General features: G+C 49.1%; 1 protein-coding gene and 1 long non-coding RNA gene across 2 annotated transcripts in view; both read left to right on the forward strand.

Annotated features, from left to right (window-relative positions):
- Cds2 (CDP-diacylglycerol synthase 2) overlaps positions 1 to 10,695 on the forward strand; it is a 53,126-nt gene extending 42,431 nt beyond the window's left edge. The window contains exons 5-13 of the mRNA XM_004634279.3: positions 632 to 771; positions 1,736 to 1,794; positions 2,378 to 2,460; positions 4,577 to 4,664; positions 5,638 to 5,706; positions 6,495 to 6,647; positions 8,455 to 8,574; positions 9,129 to 9,232; positions 9,493 to 10,695. Coding sequence (XP_004634336.1) covers positions 632 to 771; positions 1,736 to 1,794; positions 2,378 to 2,460; positions 4,577 to 4,664; positions 5,638 to 5,706; positions 6,495 to 6,647; positions 8,455 to 8,574; positions 9,129 to 9,232; positions 9,493 to 9,625 — 949 coding nt within the window. The 3' untranslated portion in view covers positions 9,626 to 10,695. The remainder of the gene's footprint in view (positions 1 to 631; positions 772 to 1,735; positions 1,795 to 2,377; positions 2,461 to 4,576; positions 4,665 to 5,637; positions 5,707 to 6,494; positions 6,648 to 8,454; positions 8,575 to 9,128; positions 9,233 to 9,492) is intronic.
- Positions 10,696 to 12,085: 1,390 nt separating this feature from the next.
- Positions 12,086 to 15,452, forward strand: LOC111817512. Its single transcript, XR_002821689.1, has 2 exons — positions 12,086 to 12,609; positions 12,650 to 15,452. It is a non-coding gene; the product is annotated as an uncharacterized LOC111817512 (long non-coding RNA).
- The last annotated feature ends 851 nt before the right edge of the window (positions 15,453 to 16,303 follow it).

Raw genomic sequence — 16,303 nt, forward strand, 5'->3', positions numbered from 1 at the left:
TAGAATCGATAGATAGTTACATTCTCTTAATGAATAGAGGAATTTGTTCTAATAGTGTTTGTAAATAGGCTATCATGTCCGCATCTTGTACAGCAATTAACTACTAGGAAGAATGTATGCAATGTGTTAATTATTGAAACTGTCCTGCCAATTTGGTTTGAGACTGTCTCATTGCTATTTGTTTCTCAATAAAATTATGGGGGGAAAAAAAAAAAAGGTATGTGGAGAGGATGTTCCAGTCCAGCCAGAAGCAGGAGTAGAGCAGATGAGGCGAAGCTGGAGCCCACCATGTGGCTCAGAGGGGAGACTCCTGTGGGAAGAGTGGGATGGGTCGGAGGTCGAAGGTACAGGTGGTGTGTTTGGGAGTGCCCTCAGGTTAGGTGTGGGACACCACTAATGGGGTGACAACTGAGTCCCAGGTGTGTGACACAGGAAGTGTGAGTGAAAGCTACAGAGCTTTCTGGATTGGCTTCCTATCACTTCCTATGCCAGTCCAGAGCAGGGAGCCAAGGCAGGGGCCTCTTGGGGTGGGGTGACCTCTACCCTCTGTCCTGTCTTCGGAGCTGTGTGGTGACCTTGCTTGGAGGAGAGCCTGTGTACTTCCCCAGCTATGCTGTGTCTCCACCTCCAGGTACTTTCTGCTGTGTGTGAACTATTTCTTCTACGGAGAGACGGTGACAGATTACTTCTTCACGCTGGTCCAGAGAGAAGAGCCTTTGCGGATTCTCAGTAAATACCATCGGTTCATTTCCTTCACTCTCTACCTAACAGGTGTGCCTTGGATGCTTCTCCATTTCTTGGGACTGTATTGATTTTGTTTGTTGAGTAGGAGGTGGGGAGTTTTGTTTGTTTGTTTCTTGAGAAACTATATAGGTGTCTCCCTGCATAGTTTAGGCTGGCCTGGAACTCATAGCAATCCTAGGACAGCTGGGGAATTTCTCCATTAGTTAAAGTTTTGTGATATTAGTTAGTTTTGTGATATTAATTCTGACTATGCTGAGAGTGAGCAGGCAGCTTTGTTTTATGTTGAGCTGTAGCAGCTACCCAGCCTTTTGTGCAGTACTGGGGACTGAATCCAGGACCTTTTTGCTGAGCTATATCCCTAGCTCTCCTTTATTTTTTGTTTTGAGACAGGATCTCACTAAATTGCTAAATTGCCTCAGCTGAACTTGAATTTGTGATCCTCCTGCCTCAGCCTTCCAAGAGTGCTGGGATTACAGGTGTGCGCCTCTGTACCTGGTTCTGTAGCAACTCTGCTATGATGGAGATGGGGTCGGGGGGTACAGGTGTGGAGACTAGCCATCTGGAGTTCTCACCACCCTCGGAGGACAGCAGAGTGGGATTCCTGTCCTGACTCCCTGTTGGCAGTGTAACCAGACAAAAATAATCCTGGCGGGGACAGTCTTTAGTGGAGTCATTCTGGGAGGGAGCTTTGAGAGACCTTGCAGAGATGTGGCTTTCCTGGATTTGGATTTGCTGTAACCTCAGGGGAAGAGGAATTTAATCTTTCTGAGTCTCAGCTCTTTTGTAATCTAGAGCTGAAACCAGCAGGGATATTGTGATAGTTTTTTTCTCTCATTGTTTATCTTGATAACTAGTCTTTTTCCTCTGGGCTTTGAAATTATGCACTGGTTAATTGAAGACCTGAGTGATAGGGCTGCGTAACACACCAAGGAAAGGAGTAGCGGAAGGATGTAATGCAGAGTGATTCGCTCACCTTCTCTCCTTCCTCTAGGATTCTGCATGTTTGTACTGAGCCTGGTCAAGAAACATTATCGACTGCAGTTCTACATGGTGAGGGAAGTGTGTGTGTAGGGGTGTGTGTGAGGTGGGTTTTTGGTTGACAGAAGGTCTGTAGAGGCTCAGCAGGCCTTTCGTGCTTTCTGTGACAAATCAGAGCTCCAGGGAGCAGCCTGTGCTGTGTGTACCTGAACCTGGAGCAGGAGGAAACAGTGCCCCTATAGGCTACAGCTCCACACCTCCAGACCCAGGCTCTGCTGCCTGTCTCCTCGAGCAGCCTGCACCAGGTAGCTCCTGCGAGGTGCCTCCGATGTGGCCTGGCTGATCAGCTGGTGCTGCTCATTTCGTGTCTCAGCTTGAGAACGTCTCTCTAGTAAGAAAATGAAGATCACCCGGGTCTCAGAGCACAGAGGGACTCAGGAATGGGCTGCGTGGGCCTGCTTCTGGTGGATTCTCCCCAGGGAGAACACAGATTGCTACTCCTGGAGTCCCGTTCTGTGCTTTCTCACTTCCCCTGAGTGAGGTGCAACTGCAGATATTTTTCCTGTTTCTCAGTATCTTTCTGTTTGTAACTGATTATTTAAAGTGAACACCATGGTAAACTTGATAGGAAGAGTTTGTTTTTCTCCCTTTGCAGTTTGGCTGGACCCATGTAACACTATTGATTGTTGTAACCCAGTCACATCTTGTTATCCACAACCTGTTTGAAGGAATGATCTGGTGAGTGATGGCTGGGGAGGACTTTGCCTTTCCTGTGTGGGTGTTTCTCGTGTGCAGCTAGGTGGAGAGCCTCACTTTATCTTCATCACCAGTGGTTCTCACCTGGAGCCTTCAGCATCACCTGCAGGCTGGGTGGCCAGCTGGTTCGGGTGGTCCAGGTGGAGTATTTCAAGTACATTCCCAGTTTTGCTGGTGCTGTGGGCCTGGACCCACACTCAGAGAATCTCAGTGACAGTGGAGCTGATGGCAAGAGATTTGAAAACCCTCAGGAAAGGAGTCTGATTTCCTAGCAGTATGAACTACTAAAAGTCAAAAAGGAATACACTTGAATAGATCAATAGCCCTAGAAGAGCTTTAACAATTGTGTGAATTTTACACCTAGAAGAAGAAACTGGATCAACTGGTGAACAGCTGAGTGCTATCTAAACCTTACCCAAAGGCCATACAGAGGGAAACTGACTTCCTTTATGGTGCCAGATAAACCACTATAAATGCAATATCAGCAAAGGAAGCCGGGCAGTGTGCCCAGAGAGCACTACGCTGTTACTAAGGAGAGCTTATTTCAGCAATGCATCGTTTCGGTGGGACATCTGTCAGCATTGATAGATATTAGCAGGCTGAGAAGAAGCTAGGTGACTGTAGTGGAAAGATAAAGGCATTTCCTGGTGTAATAAGAGGAAGGTAATGAGTCTCGTGGGTCATATTCCAGATCGCCTTTCTCAGGCCCCAGATAGGTTGTAGCAGCACCCACCTTCTGTGCCTGGAGATTAGCTCCAATACCTGTTAGATTTAGGCGTTATATGCTTAAAACATTTATGATGGCCTGAGAGACACCAATTCCTTCCCTTTCTGTCACATTTTCTGTTAGCATTTCACCCCTCCCCCTTTCCTCCAGGTAAACACTCAACCCTGAGCCACATCCCAGCCCTTGTTAGGTATTTCTTTTTTTTTTTTTTTTTTTTTCCAAACTTTCTGCAAAGGTTTATTCCACAGAGGGGCTTAGTCCTTCTTGGCAGCAGCCTTCCTCATGGCAGCCAGCATGTTGTTGCTTAGCTCCTTGTGCTTCCTCTTGGCCTGGATGTGCATCACCACACTCTTCTTGGTGAGCTTGAGGGTGCGTTTGTCCTTGGAGACCTTGAGCAGCTCCATGTGGTCCTTGGTGAGGCCCACAGCCATGGGATAGCACAGAGCCGTGGCTGGGAAAAGCAGAGGAGGGAGGGCCACTGTTTTTCAATAGTTGCTGTAGTGGAAGGCTTGTTGGCTATTTCTTAAAAGTGCTGCAAGTTAAGTCCTTAAATTCAGGGCCAAGCATACCCTTGGTTCTATGTGACTAATACTAAAATCTCTCAGCATAGAGAGCAGTGACTGCTAGAAGCTCCAGCAAAGGGGACCAGTGGTCTAAATCTCTCCACCCCCCAAGCCCCCAACAGGAAGCCAGGAAATAGTGCCTGGAGCTGCTGGCCAGGAAGTCCAGACTTTGTGTTAACTGTGATAGAGAGCTTCTAAAAGTGCCTGAGTACAGACTGAGGAGAAGAGAGAGGGCACAACTGTGGTGGGAATGACAGGGCCAGCAGGGGAAGGGACCAAAGCGTAGCTGTGCGTGTGGGGCTATTGCTCCTAGGGTTGTCTTAAGCAAGGCTGGGTGCACTTGGGAAAACAGTAATAATGGACAATGAGAACAGTTAGTTTTGAAATAGATGCAAAATACATCGTGTAGCACTGTGTAGGTAGCTAGTAGAAGAAAAATGAGATGATTAGAAGTGGTTATTTTGGAAGTAGGCTTGAGGAAAGAAGGAAAACTTAGTTTCTTTCTGCCTTTTGTAGTTTATATTCATATTGTCATGTGCATATATTACTTTCTGATGAGAAAGAACATAGGACATTTATGGGGTGCTCCCTCTGTCCACTTAGTGGTCACGCAGTAGACACCCGAGTGCCTGCTGTGTGTTGGGGGGTGGGGACAGCTTCTTTGGGTGTTTTCTTTTTAACTTATTCCTTAGTGGGTTCCACATATGCTGTGGCTTGTGTGGTACTGGACTTATGGAAGGCCTTGTTTGGTGGACTTCGGGTGTTCTGTCCTCTCAGGAAAGTTGACCCTATTTGATTTATTTCCTAGGTTCATTGTCCCCATTTCCTGTGTGATCTGCAATGACATCATGGCCTATATGTTTGGCTTTTTCTTTGGTCGGACGCCACTCATCAAGGTGAGGATGTTACCCTCGCGTGCAGTGTCGCAGTGGGGGAAGGGAGTGCTTTCTATAGGAGTAGCTGAGTGTGGCAGACAGAGAAGAAATCCAGCTGTGCGCACTGTGGACATGTTTTCATGTCACCCTGGAGACAGACTGGTAGTAAGTTAATTCTAGAGAAAAGCCATAGGGAAACACTGAAAACTACAGATAGTCTTCTTAAAAAAGGAAAACAACAACAACAACAAACCCCATCTGTTAGTGGCCATGGTGGCACAGCTCTATAATCTTAGATTATTTGAGAAGCTTAGGAGAATTTCAAGTTCAAGGCCAGTCTGGGAACCTTATCAAGACCCTGACTCAGAACAAAAAATAGAAAGAGTTGGCGATGTAGCTCAGGGAGAGCCCTCTGGGTTTGGTTCTCAAGGAGAAAGAAATCACGTTTATAGGTGATATATGTTATCTGCACACTTTGGGGTTTGATCTGGATTTGGGTATTGTCATTGAATTAGTATATAGTTTTATAATGTAATAAAAATAAGAATGACCAATTGAAAGAGAAAGGAAACTTATAAGCTAGGGAGTATACAAGGGGAATATACAAGGTGAGGTTAATAGAATGGGGGTTAGGGCCGGCCAGATAGCTCAGCGCACTAAAGCGCCAGCTTAGGCAGAGCACAGTGGCTGGGGTTCAATCCCCGGCATGCTGTGCCCCACCCATGGGGCGCACTGAGATGGCGATTGAGACCCGGTGTGTTGGCGCACACCTGTAATTACAGCACTTGGGAGGCTGAACACAGGAGAATCACTACAAGTCCGATCTGTGTAGTGAGACCCTGTAGAACCTTCAGACCTTGCAGACCCTGTACCAAACACATTAAAAAAAAAAAGAATGGGGGTTTTATGATCCTGATGTTTTCACAAGTAATCACTGTTCCCAAAAGCCCGAGGGATGCAGTACCCTTTGCTGAGAACATGTCTCTGTCCACAGCTCTCTCCGAAGAAGACCTGGGAAGGCTTCATTGGGGGCTTCTTTGCAACTGTGCTGTTTGGCCTTCTGGTAGGTGGTGCCCTCAGGTGGGTGGGGCAGTGCCCAGAGGTCTCACACTACACTGCCGTCAAAAGCCCCTACGTCCTGGGACCAGGCATGTCCTGCTGAATAGTGACCCTGCCCCAGAGGGGGCGTGAGTGTGGTGAGCAGCACTGGCTGGCCTTCATCTATATTCTCAGGCAGGGCCCTGTGCAGCTTGGGTGCGCTTTCAGGTGTAGGCAAGCAACACAGCACATGTAGTGTTTCGAGATCAGAGGGAGTGGCGCCTGACTAGAGGGGTGAAGTGGGGTGATTTTCCTTCCCAGAGGGGACCGTCTTCCAGCCCTTTAGGGCACACCATTCTGTCTCCTGGTCCTCGGGCCAGTCTGCCTTTCCTAGTGTTGTTGAGCTGTCCCTTAGTGTTGCCCATCTTTATTGCTGTGCAGCCTCCTTCCTCCTGACTGGTACCTCTTGCTGTGCCTCTTCCTCCCTGTGATGCTTAGAGCCCGGTAGTGTGGACCACATTCCCTGAGCTGGAAGAGGCACCCCAGAGTTCTCTGCCCCCATCCTCTCAGCTCTTTCAGGGCTTGTATATGTATTTAACACATTTGTATGAGACCCCAGTAGGCCACAAACCTGCCTCTTACTTAAAAAATTCAGACAAAATCCACGTGGTATAACATGAGCCTGTGACTTAGTGTGTGGCTCACAGTGAGCAGGATGCTGGGTACTGTGAGGAACGAGGCCACTCTGGAGCTGGCTTGCCTGGGCTGTGTGGCAGCAGCATTCTACTTCTCTGTCTCTGTTTTTCCCCTCAGCTGTCTTATGTGATGTCGGGGTACAGATGCTTTGTCTGTCCTGTGGAGTACAACAATGACACCAACAGCTTCACTGTGGACTGTGAGCCCTCAGACCTGTTCCGCCTGCAGGAGTACAACATTCCTGGGGTGATCCAGTCAGTTGTTGGCTGGGTATGTGGTACTTACAAGGGGGACGGGGACAGCAAAGAGGAGACCCTCCACCACGTGGCCACCAGCACTGTCAGCCCCAGTGTGAAGGGCATGCTTCAGGCCAGGTCAAGTTGGGGCTGGAGGAGACCTTTGTCCCTTCACATCATTTGGACCAGTGGTTCTCAAAATATGTTTTGTGATATCCCTTTAGATGGGTCTGCAAAGTTCCTGCTGTGACCTGTGGACCTCTTTCTCTGCTGACATTTGCTGCTGTGGTGCAAAAGCAGCAGCAGGGGAAAGGGGTCCTCGGATCCGAGTTAGACAGTAGCACCTCCTGGACAGCAGCAGCAGCCTCCTCCTGCCACGCCTCTCCTGCAGACATGCCAGCTGCTCTTAGCGGTGTCTTTGAAAAAGTGAAAGTACTGATTTTATAAGTCTTGCCCCCATGTATGTGCTATTTTAATTCCTTGTGTACTGAAATGGAAAGCATGCATAAGCATTCTTGCTCAATACTAGAGTACACTTCGTGTACTTGAGGTGTGAGCTGCTTTTTTTCCCCTAAGAACATAACTTTTATTTGAAAAGAACTGACTAGTTTTTCAGACTTGGGTATTTTGCAGACACTTTTTGCAAAGAGGGAAATGAGTTTGTCACGTTAAGAGAAATGACTGACAGCAGGAGTTACCAATGATAAAATATGGGCTTCAAGTGGAAAGTAGGATTTTGGAAAGTGTGTCTACCGCTGTGAGGTTGACAGCTTCCTGATCCTTAAAGGCTTTCCTGATGCGATCTGTGATGATTTTAGCAGATGATATTGTGCATAACTTGGTGTATATGTTTTTTTTTTTTTTTAATATCAGTTCGTAGGGCTGGGGAGATAGCTCAGTGGAATAAGTGCTTGCCTGTATATATAGAGAGATCTATATCTATATCTATATCTATCTCTATCTCTATCTCTATCTCTATCTCTATCTCTATCTCTGTCTCTATCTCTATATCTATATCTCTCTCTATATATATATCAGTTCATACTGTTCCACAGTTATACACTGGTAAAAGAGCTGTTTAAGGTGAGATGACGTTGGTGGGTTTTAATATGGGAGAGCACAGAAAGTTCTTCAGTAGGATTTCAGCTTCACTTGGATTGTAACTCTTAAAAAAAATCTGTTCTTTGTTGGTATAGTATCAAATAAGAATACCTATGAGTTTTGAGAAGATAATTAAATGCTCTTCCTTTGAATACTGTATTTTCTTTCTTTCTTTTTTCTTTTTTTCTTTTTTTCTTTTTTTTTTCCTTTGGTACTGGGAATCCAGCCTAGGATCCTGTGCTTGCCAGGCAGGTACTGTGCAGCTCAGCTGTATGCCCAACCTCAATGCCCCTTTTCTGAATAAGGATGGATTTTCTTCATATCCTGCCACCAAAATAACATAGTGCAACAGGTTGAGTGCACTGTATCTTGATGTTAGGTTAGGTGTTAGATTTAAAAGAACAGGGAAGGGGCTGGTGAGATGGCTCAGTGTTCTGAAGCACCTACTTAGAACAAACTTAGCAAAGCACAGGGACCACGGTTCAATCCCTCAGCACCACATGCCAGCCAGCCCCGCCCCCTGGTGGGCTGAGCTGGCCACAGAGATACACACACACACACACACACACACACACATAAATAAAATTAAAAATAAATAGATAAAAGAACAGGGAAGAAACATACTCTTCTTACTGATTTAAAAAATGGGCGTAAGTTGCTTTGGCTCAGAGTTGTTTCTATTAACATATAATGCTCTGAACTCGTGCACATCCTAACTTGACTTCACTTGCTCTTCCCAGAAAACGGTTCGGATGTACCCCTTCCAGATTCACAGCATTGCCCTGTCCACCTTCGCCTCACTCATAGGCCCCTTTGGAGGCTTCTTTGCGAGTGGCTTCAAGCGAGCCTTTAAAATCAAGGTAGGGAAGCCTTCTCAAGTGCCCCTCATCTGCCCCCTGCCACCCCATTGGCCACTGCCCTCACTATCCAGGCCTTGCTCCCTACTGTTCATTTCAGCACGTTCTTCTTGACCTGTGTGCTGAACTTAGGTGGGTTAGACAAAAGTATGTTGTTTCTAAGAAAGTTCAGTTATTATGTTTCACTTTAATGATACTTGTTTCTTCAAAAGAACATTTTATAATTTATTAAGAATGTATCCTGAATTGGGCATGGTGGCATACATCTATGACCTACCTATGATCCTAGCACTCAGGAAGCAGGAGAATCACTCTTGAGTTCAAGGCCAGTCTGAGTTACATAGTGAGACTGTCTGAAAAAAATACAAACAACAACAACAAACAAAAAGGAAAGAGAGAAAGAAAGAATGTGTGCCATCATAGCCTGTGATTCAGCCCTTCTTTCTGCTGCCCTTAGCTATCCGGCATAGGAGCTGGCTGTTGGGTTGGGACCCCTAGTTTGGGATTTGGTTGTTGGCTGAACCAGGGCTCACTCATCCTTCCCTGACCGCTAACAGGACTTTGCCAATACCATTCCTGGCCACGGAGGCATCATGGATCGCTTTGACTGCCAGTACTTGATGGCCACCTTTGTCAACGTGTACATCGCCAGTTTTATCAGGTACAGTCTTCCATCTGAACCAAGTGGGTGGATTTTTTTAAGTATGGTACAGTTCTGGAATTTGGGCTCCATATAAGTTTTAATGAAAAGCATCTCAGATGTGAGCACAGGTCCCAGTTCTCTGTGACTGCTGTGGGTTCTCTGAAGCCCCTGATCCTACTCCATGAGTAGAGAATCCAGAGGTGAAAGTGGCCACTTGCAGAATCTGGCCTTGGAAGCAGCTCCGCCTGCTCAGGGCCACATCTTCAATTCCATTGCAGGGGCCCTAACCCGAGCAAATTGATTCAGCAGTTCCTGACCTTGCGGCCGGATCAGCAGCTCCACATCTTCAACACACTCAAGTCTCACCTGATGGACAAGGGAATCCTGACAGCTGCCACCGAGAACGAGTAGGGGCTGCCTGGGGCAAAGTGCAGGGGCAGAGGACTGAGGAAGGGGCAGGTCTCCAAGGCAAGCCCAGCTGCTGTGACTTAGACAGCGACAGGCTTCAACTCACAGGCTTTGCTTTTCTTCTTCTTCTTTTTTTTTTGGTAGTTTTTTTTAATTTGTGAGTTTTAAAAAAAATTTGTATATATAGTCCGTTTTTGAGTTGTGAGTAATCTCTAGCTCTGAGTTGGAAATAAGTCATGGGGGTTTACATTTCAAGTTTTTAAACAACTGAATTACTGAACAACCTGAAGGACAGTGTTGCCCAGCTCAGGATGTCTGCATTGTGGTTCCAGCCCTGTCCTTGGATTATTTCTGGGGCCAGGCGGTGGACATTGATCTGTGCCTAACCTATGCAGGGGCCTCTCTCCTGGGTAGGGTGCCTATGGCTCCCTGGGGACTTTGCAAGCAACCTTTGTTGGGAGCTGCTGAGAGCAGGTTTCTGTAGGCCTGGAGGAAGGGAGGCCCTGGTCCGATGGGCATTGCTCCTCACTGGAATCCTGCAGGGTATGTGCGCTGTGCTTCGTAGTATGGGTTCACTTTGCATCATCACAGATGGAAAGGTTTTTATTTTTTCAGAAAGCACGAAAAATTATTTATAATAATCTGGAGTAAAAACCACACTGTAATATTTTAAGTGTGTGCAGTAGAGTGCACTGTAGTAACCAAGCCCTTTCCCACCATGTAGGCTCCAGTGTCTCCTAGCAGGCAGTCTGGCAAACTGCGTGTTTTCAGGGCTGAGGCTGTGGCATTTGTGCTGTAGACTTGCTGCTGCTGGATGGGGGAATGGGAGGCCCCGGAGTTAGGGAGCAGGGGGCTTTTGGTTCATGTCGCCTTTGCTGAGTGTCCATGTAGCTGCTATAGTGTGCATCCATTACTCTTGAGGTGACAGTGTCTGTGTTCTAAAAGTCACTTCTTACAGTGATTTCACTTATACTATGACTGGTTCGCTAGAAGCCAGAAAGTTTGGCTTAAACCTATGGCAAACCTAATGTGATGGAGGCTTGATCATTTGAAGATTAAATGTATACTTTTTATATCATGTGACCAGTTCAAATGTAACGTGTTTTACTGGGGGACCTTCTTTGGTTGTTTGTGAACTGTGATTTACTCTTCCCCTCCTGGTTATAGGGGTGAGGTTGACTTGGGGAAGACAGAGGAGCTCTAGGTTAGGTCAGCCAGGTGAGCGGCGGAGCACAGGAGGGAGACTTCGGCCTTGGGCATCAGCCATTCCAAAGCCCTGTCAGTGTTGTGCTGAGGGTTTCAGTTCCCAGCCTCCCTCTGGGTCCTGCACTCTGAGTTATCTTCTAAGTGTGCTATTCCTTGATTCCACCGGAGCCTCCTGTGGGTGCTGAGTCATGGCCCATGCACCTGGAAGAAAGGGCTTCAGGCCTTGTGCAGAATGATTTGTGTCTCCCGTCTTCAGCAGTGGTCAGGAGTGAGGTTACTGTTTTCTCTCTGGAGCGAACTCAGGTCCAGAAGGGTGCTTCATGTGTTTCCCTCACCCCACTGTGCAGTTCTTGAAAACGGGCGTGGTGAGGCTGGCAGCTGAACCCACTCTGCAACAGGGCCACCTTGGGCTGTTCCTTGTGGACACAGCCATTCCTGGGGCTCCTGAGCAGCTAAAGCTGGGTGCTCCTTCAGCCTGCCAGAGGCTTGAGGGCCGTTGTGGGCTCTTTTTATCTGTTTATTTTCTTGATTTCCTGGAGTATAGAATTTGCCAGTCAGGTAGCCAGGAAAGCAGTGCCACCTTAGTCTCAACAGCAGCATTCTTTCATTTACTGAGCAGGTTCTGGAGCCTTCTTCATGTGCACCATGCAGATCATAGTGACTTGCATAACTTACTGTAGACCCATTGGTTTTCATTTTTTAATTTTTTGTTGGAAATAAAATGTGACCAAAAAAGTGCCCACCCTTGTCATGAATTCTGTGTTTGTCTTCCATGCCTGGTTTGACATGTTGCAAATGTGCTGTAGTCCTGATGTGGAGATTTCTGTTTCATTTTCTGGTCTATATCCTGTACATTCTTAGCGGTCTCTGAGATACTTCAGGATGGGGCTTCCCTGAGGCGGTGAGGGAAGCCAGACTCAGCCCGTCTGCACTGCATGCAAAGGAAAGGACCTGGGTCCCCCAGCCCCACTCCTCTCTGCAGTGCTGCAGGGTTCCTTCCCCCACGTTCAGGAGGGCTGGCCTGAGCCAGGCTGGAGCTTAAGTCACCGTTGGCTCATAACTGAGTTGGTGATGAGCCAAGAAGCCCCAGGACCAGGGCTGACTGGGAGCAGGAGCCTGGTGAGTTCTGCTCGGGACTGCTTGCAGGGAGGGGCTGTCTGTGTGTGGCTGAGCCATCCTCCCAACTGCCTACGTCACTGGAAAAGTACACATTTGTTTTTGTTCCCTGAAGGTGAAACCGTAGAAGGCAGCTGGGTCTTATATGTTTCTTTATCTATCCTGGCTCAGGGGGTCACTGTCAGCGGCCTGGGAAGGCCCAGCCAGCCTCTTTGTGGACGGTACCAGTCAGAGGACTTGGAGCCTCATGCACAGAGGGTCCTTGCACAGGGCTGGCTAGCAGCAGCCGTGTTCTTAGGAAGCCAACTGAAGTGGATGTTCAAGGGGGCGATTCATCATTTCCCCAACCATGGCATGTCACTGCTGAAACCTCTGTTCAGTACTGTCCTAGGTACTGTTGCCTTTGGTCTTTCAGAGTAACTGGCATAGGGCCTGCGGTTCTCATACACTGGGCTTCTGGGTGGTGAAAGGAGGAATGTGTACATGTGGACATACCTGTGGAGTGATTTTGCTTAGCCCCAGATCAGGGTGGGGAGAAAAGGCTGAGGGGAGGATACACAGGTGACTGTCACGGACGCGCCACTAGGCAGCATGCTGGGTGATTGGAACACAGCTCCCGAAGAGGGGGAGCTGATCCTTGAGCACAGCCTCATATTCTTATCTTGGTCAAAAGAAACTTCCTTTTCCTTTTATCGCTCCTTCCAGCTTACAGTTTTTAAAGAGATTAATTGCCTCTACTTTTCCTCCGTAAGGCCCCACCCACTTAGGGCACTGGCTTTGGATTAAGTGGTGACGAAAGACCCTTACTTATGGGCTCCATGAGGCCCACCTCCTCTTGGTCCTGGGCTTCCCTCATGCGTGCCCCTCAGGGACAGCGCCCTGACTGCTGTTGTGTCTTGAATGTGGCCTACCTTCTGGTTGGTCTTCAGCTTGGCCTCACCTGGGCTGCTGCTGTCTCCTGGGGCTGCACCCTTGGTTGGACAAGACTTGCACCTATTTTTCTGGGAACCATGCCTGCTTCGAGGGCAGTTTGGGAGGTGACTTGGATGAAGTGTTGGGTTAGGATGTGTGGGTGATTTATGAGAATGGAGGGGGCAATGTGTGAAGTCTAGAGGTTCAAATCCATTGACTGTTTGAAGGCCTTATCCATTCCTCCCCTTTAACCCCATGCCTATCTGGTGGTTCCTTTTCTTCTCAAGCCAGTGAGATGCCAGGAGTGTATCTGTTAAGGGTGGCAGTCGTACAGCGCTTAATGTGTGCCGGCCACAGTGTTCAGGGTTTGCATGCATTATCTCTTCTAACCCACAAACCCTTTGATGACATGGTGTGGTCCCCATTTTGCCAAAGAGGAAGCAGGCTCTGTCATGGAGGCTGAGAGCAGCGGCTGAGAAGACAGACTTCAGGCTCCTGGTCTGGGGCTCCTGGCCTCCTGCTCCTGCCTAGCTGAGTCCAAGACTGGTTGTAAGATTTTATGAGATTATGCATGAAAACATCTAGCACAGTGCCTGACACATAGTAAGTGCGCAATAAATAATTGTTATTCTCATTGAGCTCAGGCGGTCATTTAACCCACACTGGTGTAATGCCAGAAAATGGGTTCCCAGCCACCACCCTGCGTACAGCCTGGTGTTCACGGTCTGGAAAGTGACCACACCATCCCTTCGAGAGAAGCAGTGCAGTTGTAATGCTATCTGCCTCACACAGCAGTGGGGAAGAGGAGGGGAGGGTGCACAGGGTCTGCTCGGTGGGCGTGGCCTGCCCCAGCTTGGCGTCCACTTCCGGTGCGTGTGTCTGATCACCCCACTGCTGTTTTCACTTCCTGGGGTGACTGTACTCTGTGGATGGAAAAGGCCTGTGACTTGCTCTGGGCCCCACTCCCCCTCCCAGGCCGACCAAGGGCCATGCTTTGTGCACGCAGCTCAGGAGCCTGCGGTTCCCTGTACAGGCAAAGGATCTCAGTGACCTTCTAGAGAAGCGGAGAAAATGGACCTGTTCTGAAGCAGACCACCGATCAGGAGGCTGGAGTCTGTCCACTCCCTTGCCCCTAGCTTGGGGTCTTCTGTTCTTTCTCTTTTTCTTTCTTAAAGTAGTAACAACATAGAGTGTGAGATCGAAAGCCGAGGACAGGTGACATTCAGTTTTTCTGTTGGTTTGTAAGTGAGCTACAAGTGGGAGTGATTTGTGAGTGAGGAACGAACAGGCTGTAGACAGTGCAAATGTTTGTCTGGCTGGAGATTGGGAAGCGTATGTGAGAAGGATTGTATTGCAGGAAAGGCCCTGGCTGACAGAGCCTCTGGGTTCTTATGGCAGTGGGTAATGGTGTAAGTTAGAACTACTGCCGTGACTGTGGACTTTCCTGCGTGTTCATGGAACCCGGAGGCCTACTGCTGGAGTCTAAAGCACCATTTCTCCCCTACTATTTATTACCAAATAATGTCAGGAGTCAGAGAAGTGGGAGAAGGTTTCTAGTGAGGCCTGCAAGGACAGCCTCATCTGGGCAGGCCTGCCTGGACGGGGGTCTTCAGCCTGGCGCTTCCTTTCTGCCTCCCTCACTGTGACCCAGGCAGCTGTGTGTGGTGGCACATGCTGTAACCCTGGTACTTGCAAGGCTAAGGCAGGAGGATTGCTGTGAGTTTGAAGCCAGCCTGGGCCATATAGCAAGATCCTGTCTTAAAAACTAAGCGACCCAGGCAGCTTTTATCTAGAGAGAGGGAGGCTCCTCACAGGCTGGGGATGGAACGGGGACTCTGGTTCTGCAGCGCCTTTCCTCACTCATCAGGTCTGTATGCTGCTTTGCTGGCTTTTAGCAACACCAAAAGGGAAGGGAGTTCTGCATGCTTCCTAGCAGGCAGGAAGCACACATGTGTTTCTTGACAGTGCCCTCGAGGCTGCACTGACCTTTGGTAAGGGCTTCTGCCTCCTCTTGCAGGCTGGGGTGTGGGGCTGATTACAGAGGGAAGGAGCCGAGCAGATAGCAGGGCTGAGGGACTCGAGGTGAGAGAACAGTGAGGGGCTGAGAGGCAGTGACTTGTCTGCCCAGGAGTTCTGAGAAGCCCTGCGGCGGCAGTGGGAGGGTGGGCAGGACTGGGGACCTGGGAGCCCCTCACTGAGGACACACCTGAGGCCAGCGGAGTCTCTGGTGAGTGTGAGGGTGAGGCAGTGGGCAGGGAGCCCACCCCAGGGGACTGAGAGCTCCCAGATGGCCTCCCAGGGTCATGCTGGTGCAACCTTGCCCTGCTGCTACATGGTTTTCCTCCCCTCAGCCCTTTGGGTTTCCCCAGGTGGGCGTGTGCTTGTGTGCTCTGCTGTGCCCTTTACTCACTGTGGTGTTTTTTAAATCAGTGTTTTCGCCACAGCAGACCCTTCCTGTGCACCCTGATTAATGTGCAGCAGTACTCATAGGCCCGTTTCAATGCATTGTAAGAACATGGTATACTGTACGGGAAAGCATTTACTGTTTATATACCCGAATGTTCCTACTACAGAAATAAACGTGTATTGAATTCTAGCTCGTTTGTGGTTTGTGCGTGGAGGGGGGTGTGTATTTTTTAAAAATTTTAATTTTATTTTGGGGAGTGCATTTTGAAGACTGCTGACAAGGGCGTCACTGCCATGGGGCCAGCGCTGCTTCCGGGGTGCTGCTAACGCCCCCCCCCCTTTGCCCTGGCTGTCTCCACAGCTCTCCTGGGGTGGAGCCCTGCTGGCTCCTCAGCTGCCTTCCTTCTGGTGCTTCCCTGCCGTCCTCTAGGTGGCGCCATCTGCCGGCCTCTTTCCCACTGCGGTCTCCCCTAGGCGTTCCTGTTTGTTCCCTTCCACACTTCAGTCCCTCCTCTGTCCCACACTGGAGGACACTGCATGATGAAACTCATGGCTGCTTCTGCACCTGTCCTGGATCTGTTCTGCTACACAAGTAGTAGCTAGGAGTGAGCACGCCAGCCCTCATAGCATGCCTGCTCGGCTTTCCGAAGGCCTCCAGCTTCCCCACGACTGCTGGCCCTGGGGCCAGGCCTTCCTCCTGCCACGGTCTCCGTGGCAGCCTCTGGCGGTCCTCCTGCAGCACCTGCCCCTGCTCGCCCAGTCCTTACACCATAGCTGGGTGAGCTTTTCCAGCATGGGGCCCTTCAGTCCCTTGGGTCAGTTTAAATTTCTCCATGTGGTTTCTGGTGCTTGCTTTGCAGCGCGTATGCTAAGAGTTAAAGTTGTTTCCGGGACTGTCTGTGAGCTGGCCAGCACCTGGCACACCCGCCAGCCCTGTCACGGTCATGCATGGTGCTCATCCTGCTTTGTTCAGGTGAGCTGCCTCTGGGCCTTCGCATGTGCCATTTTGTGTGACGCTGACCTCTCTTCCTAGCCTGCTGA

The sequence above is a fragment of the Octodon degus genome, unplaced genomic scaffold, assembly GCF_000260255.1.
Source record: "Octodon degus isolate 3935 unplaced genomic scaffold, OctDeg1.0 scaffold00060, whole genome shotgun sequence".
NCBI lineage: Eukaryota > Metazoa > Chordata > Mammalia > Rodentia > Octodontidae > Octodon > Octodon degus.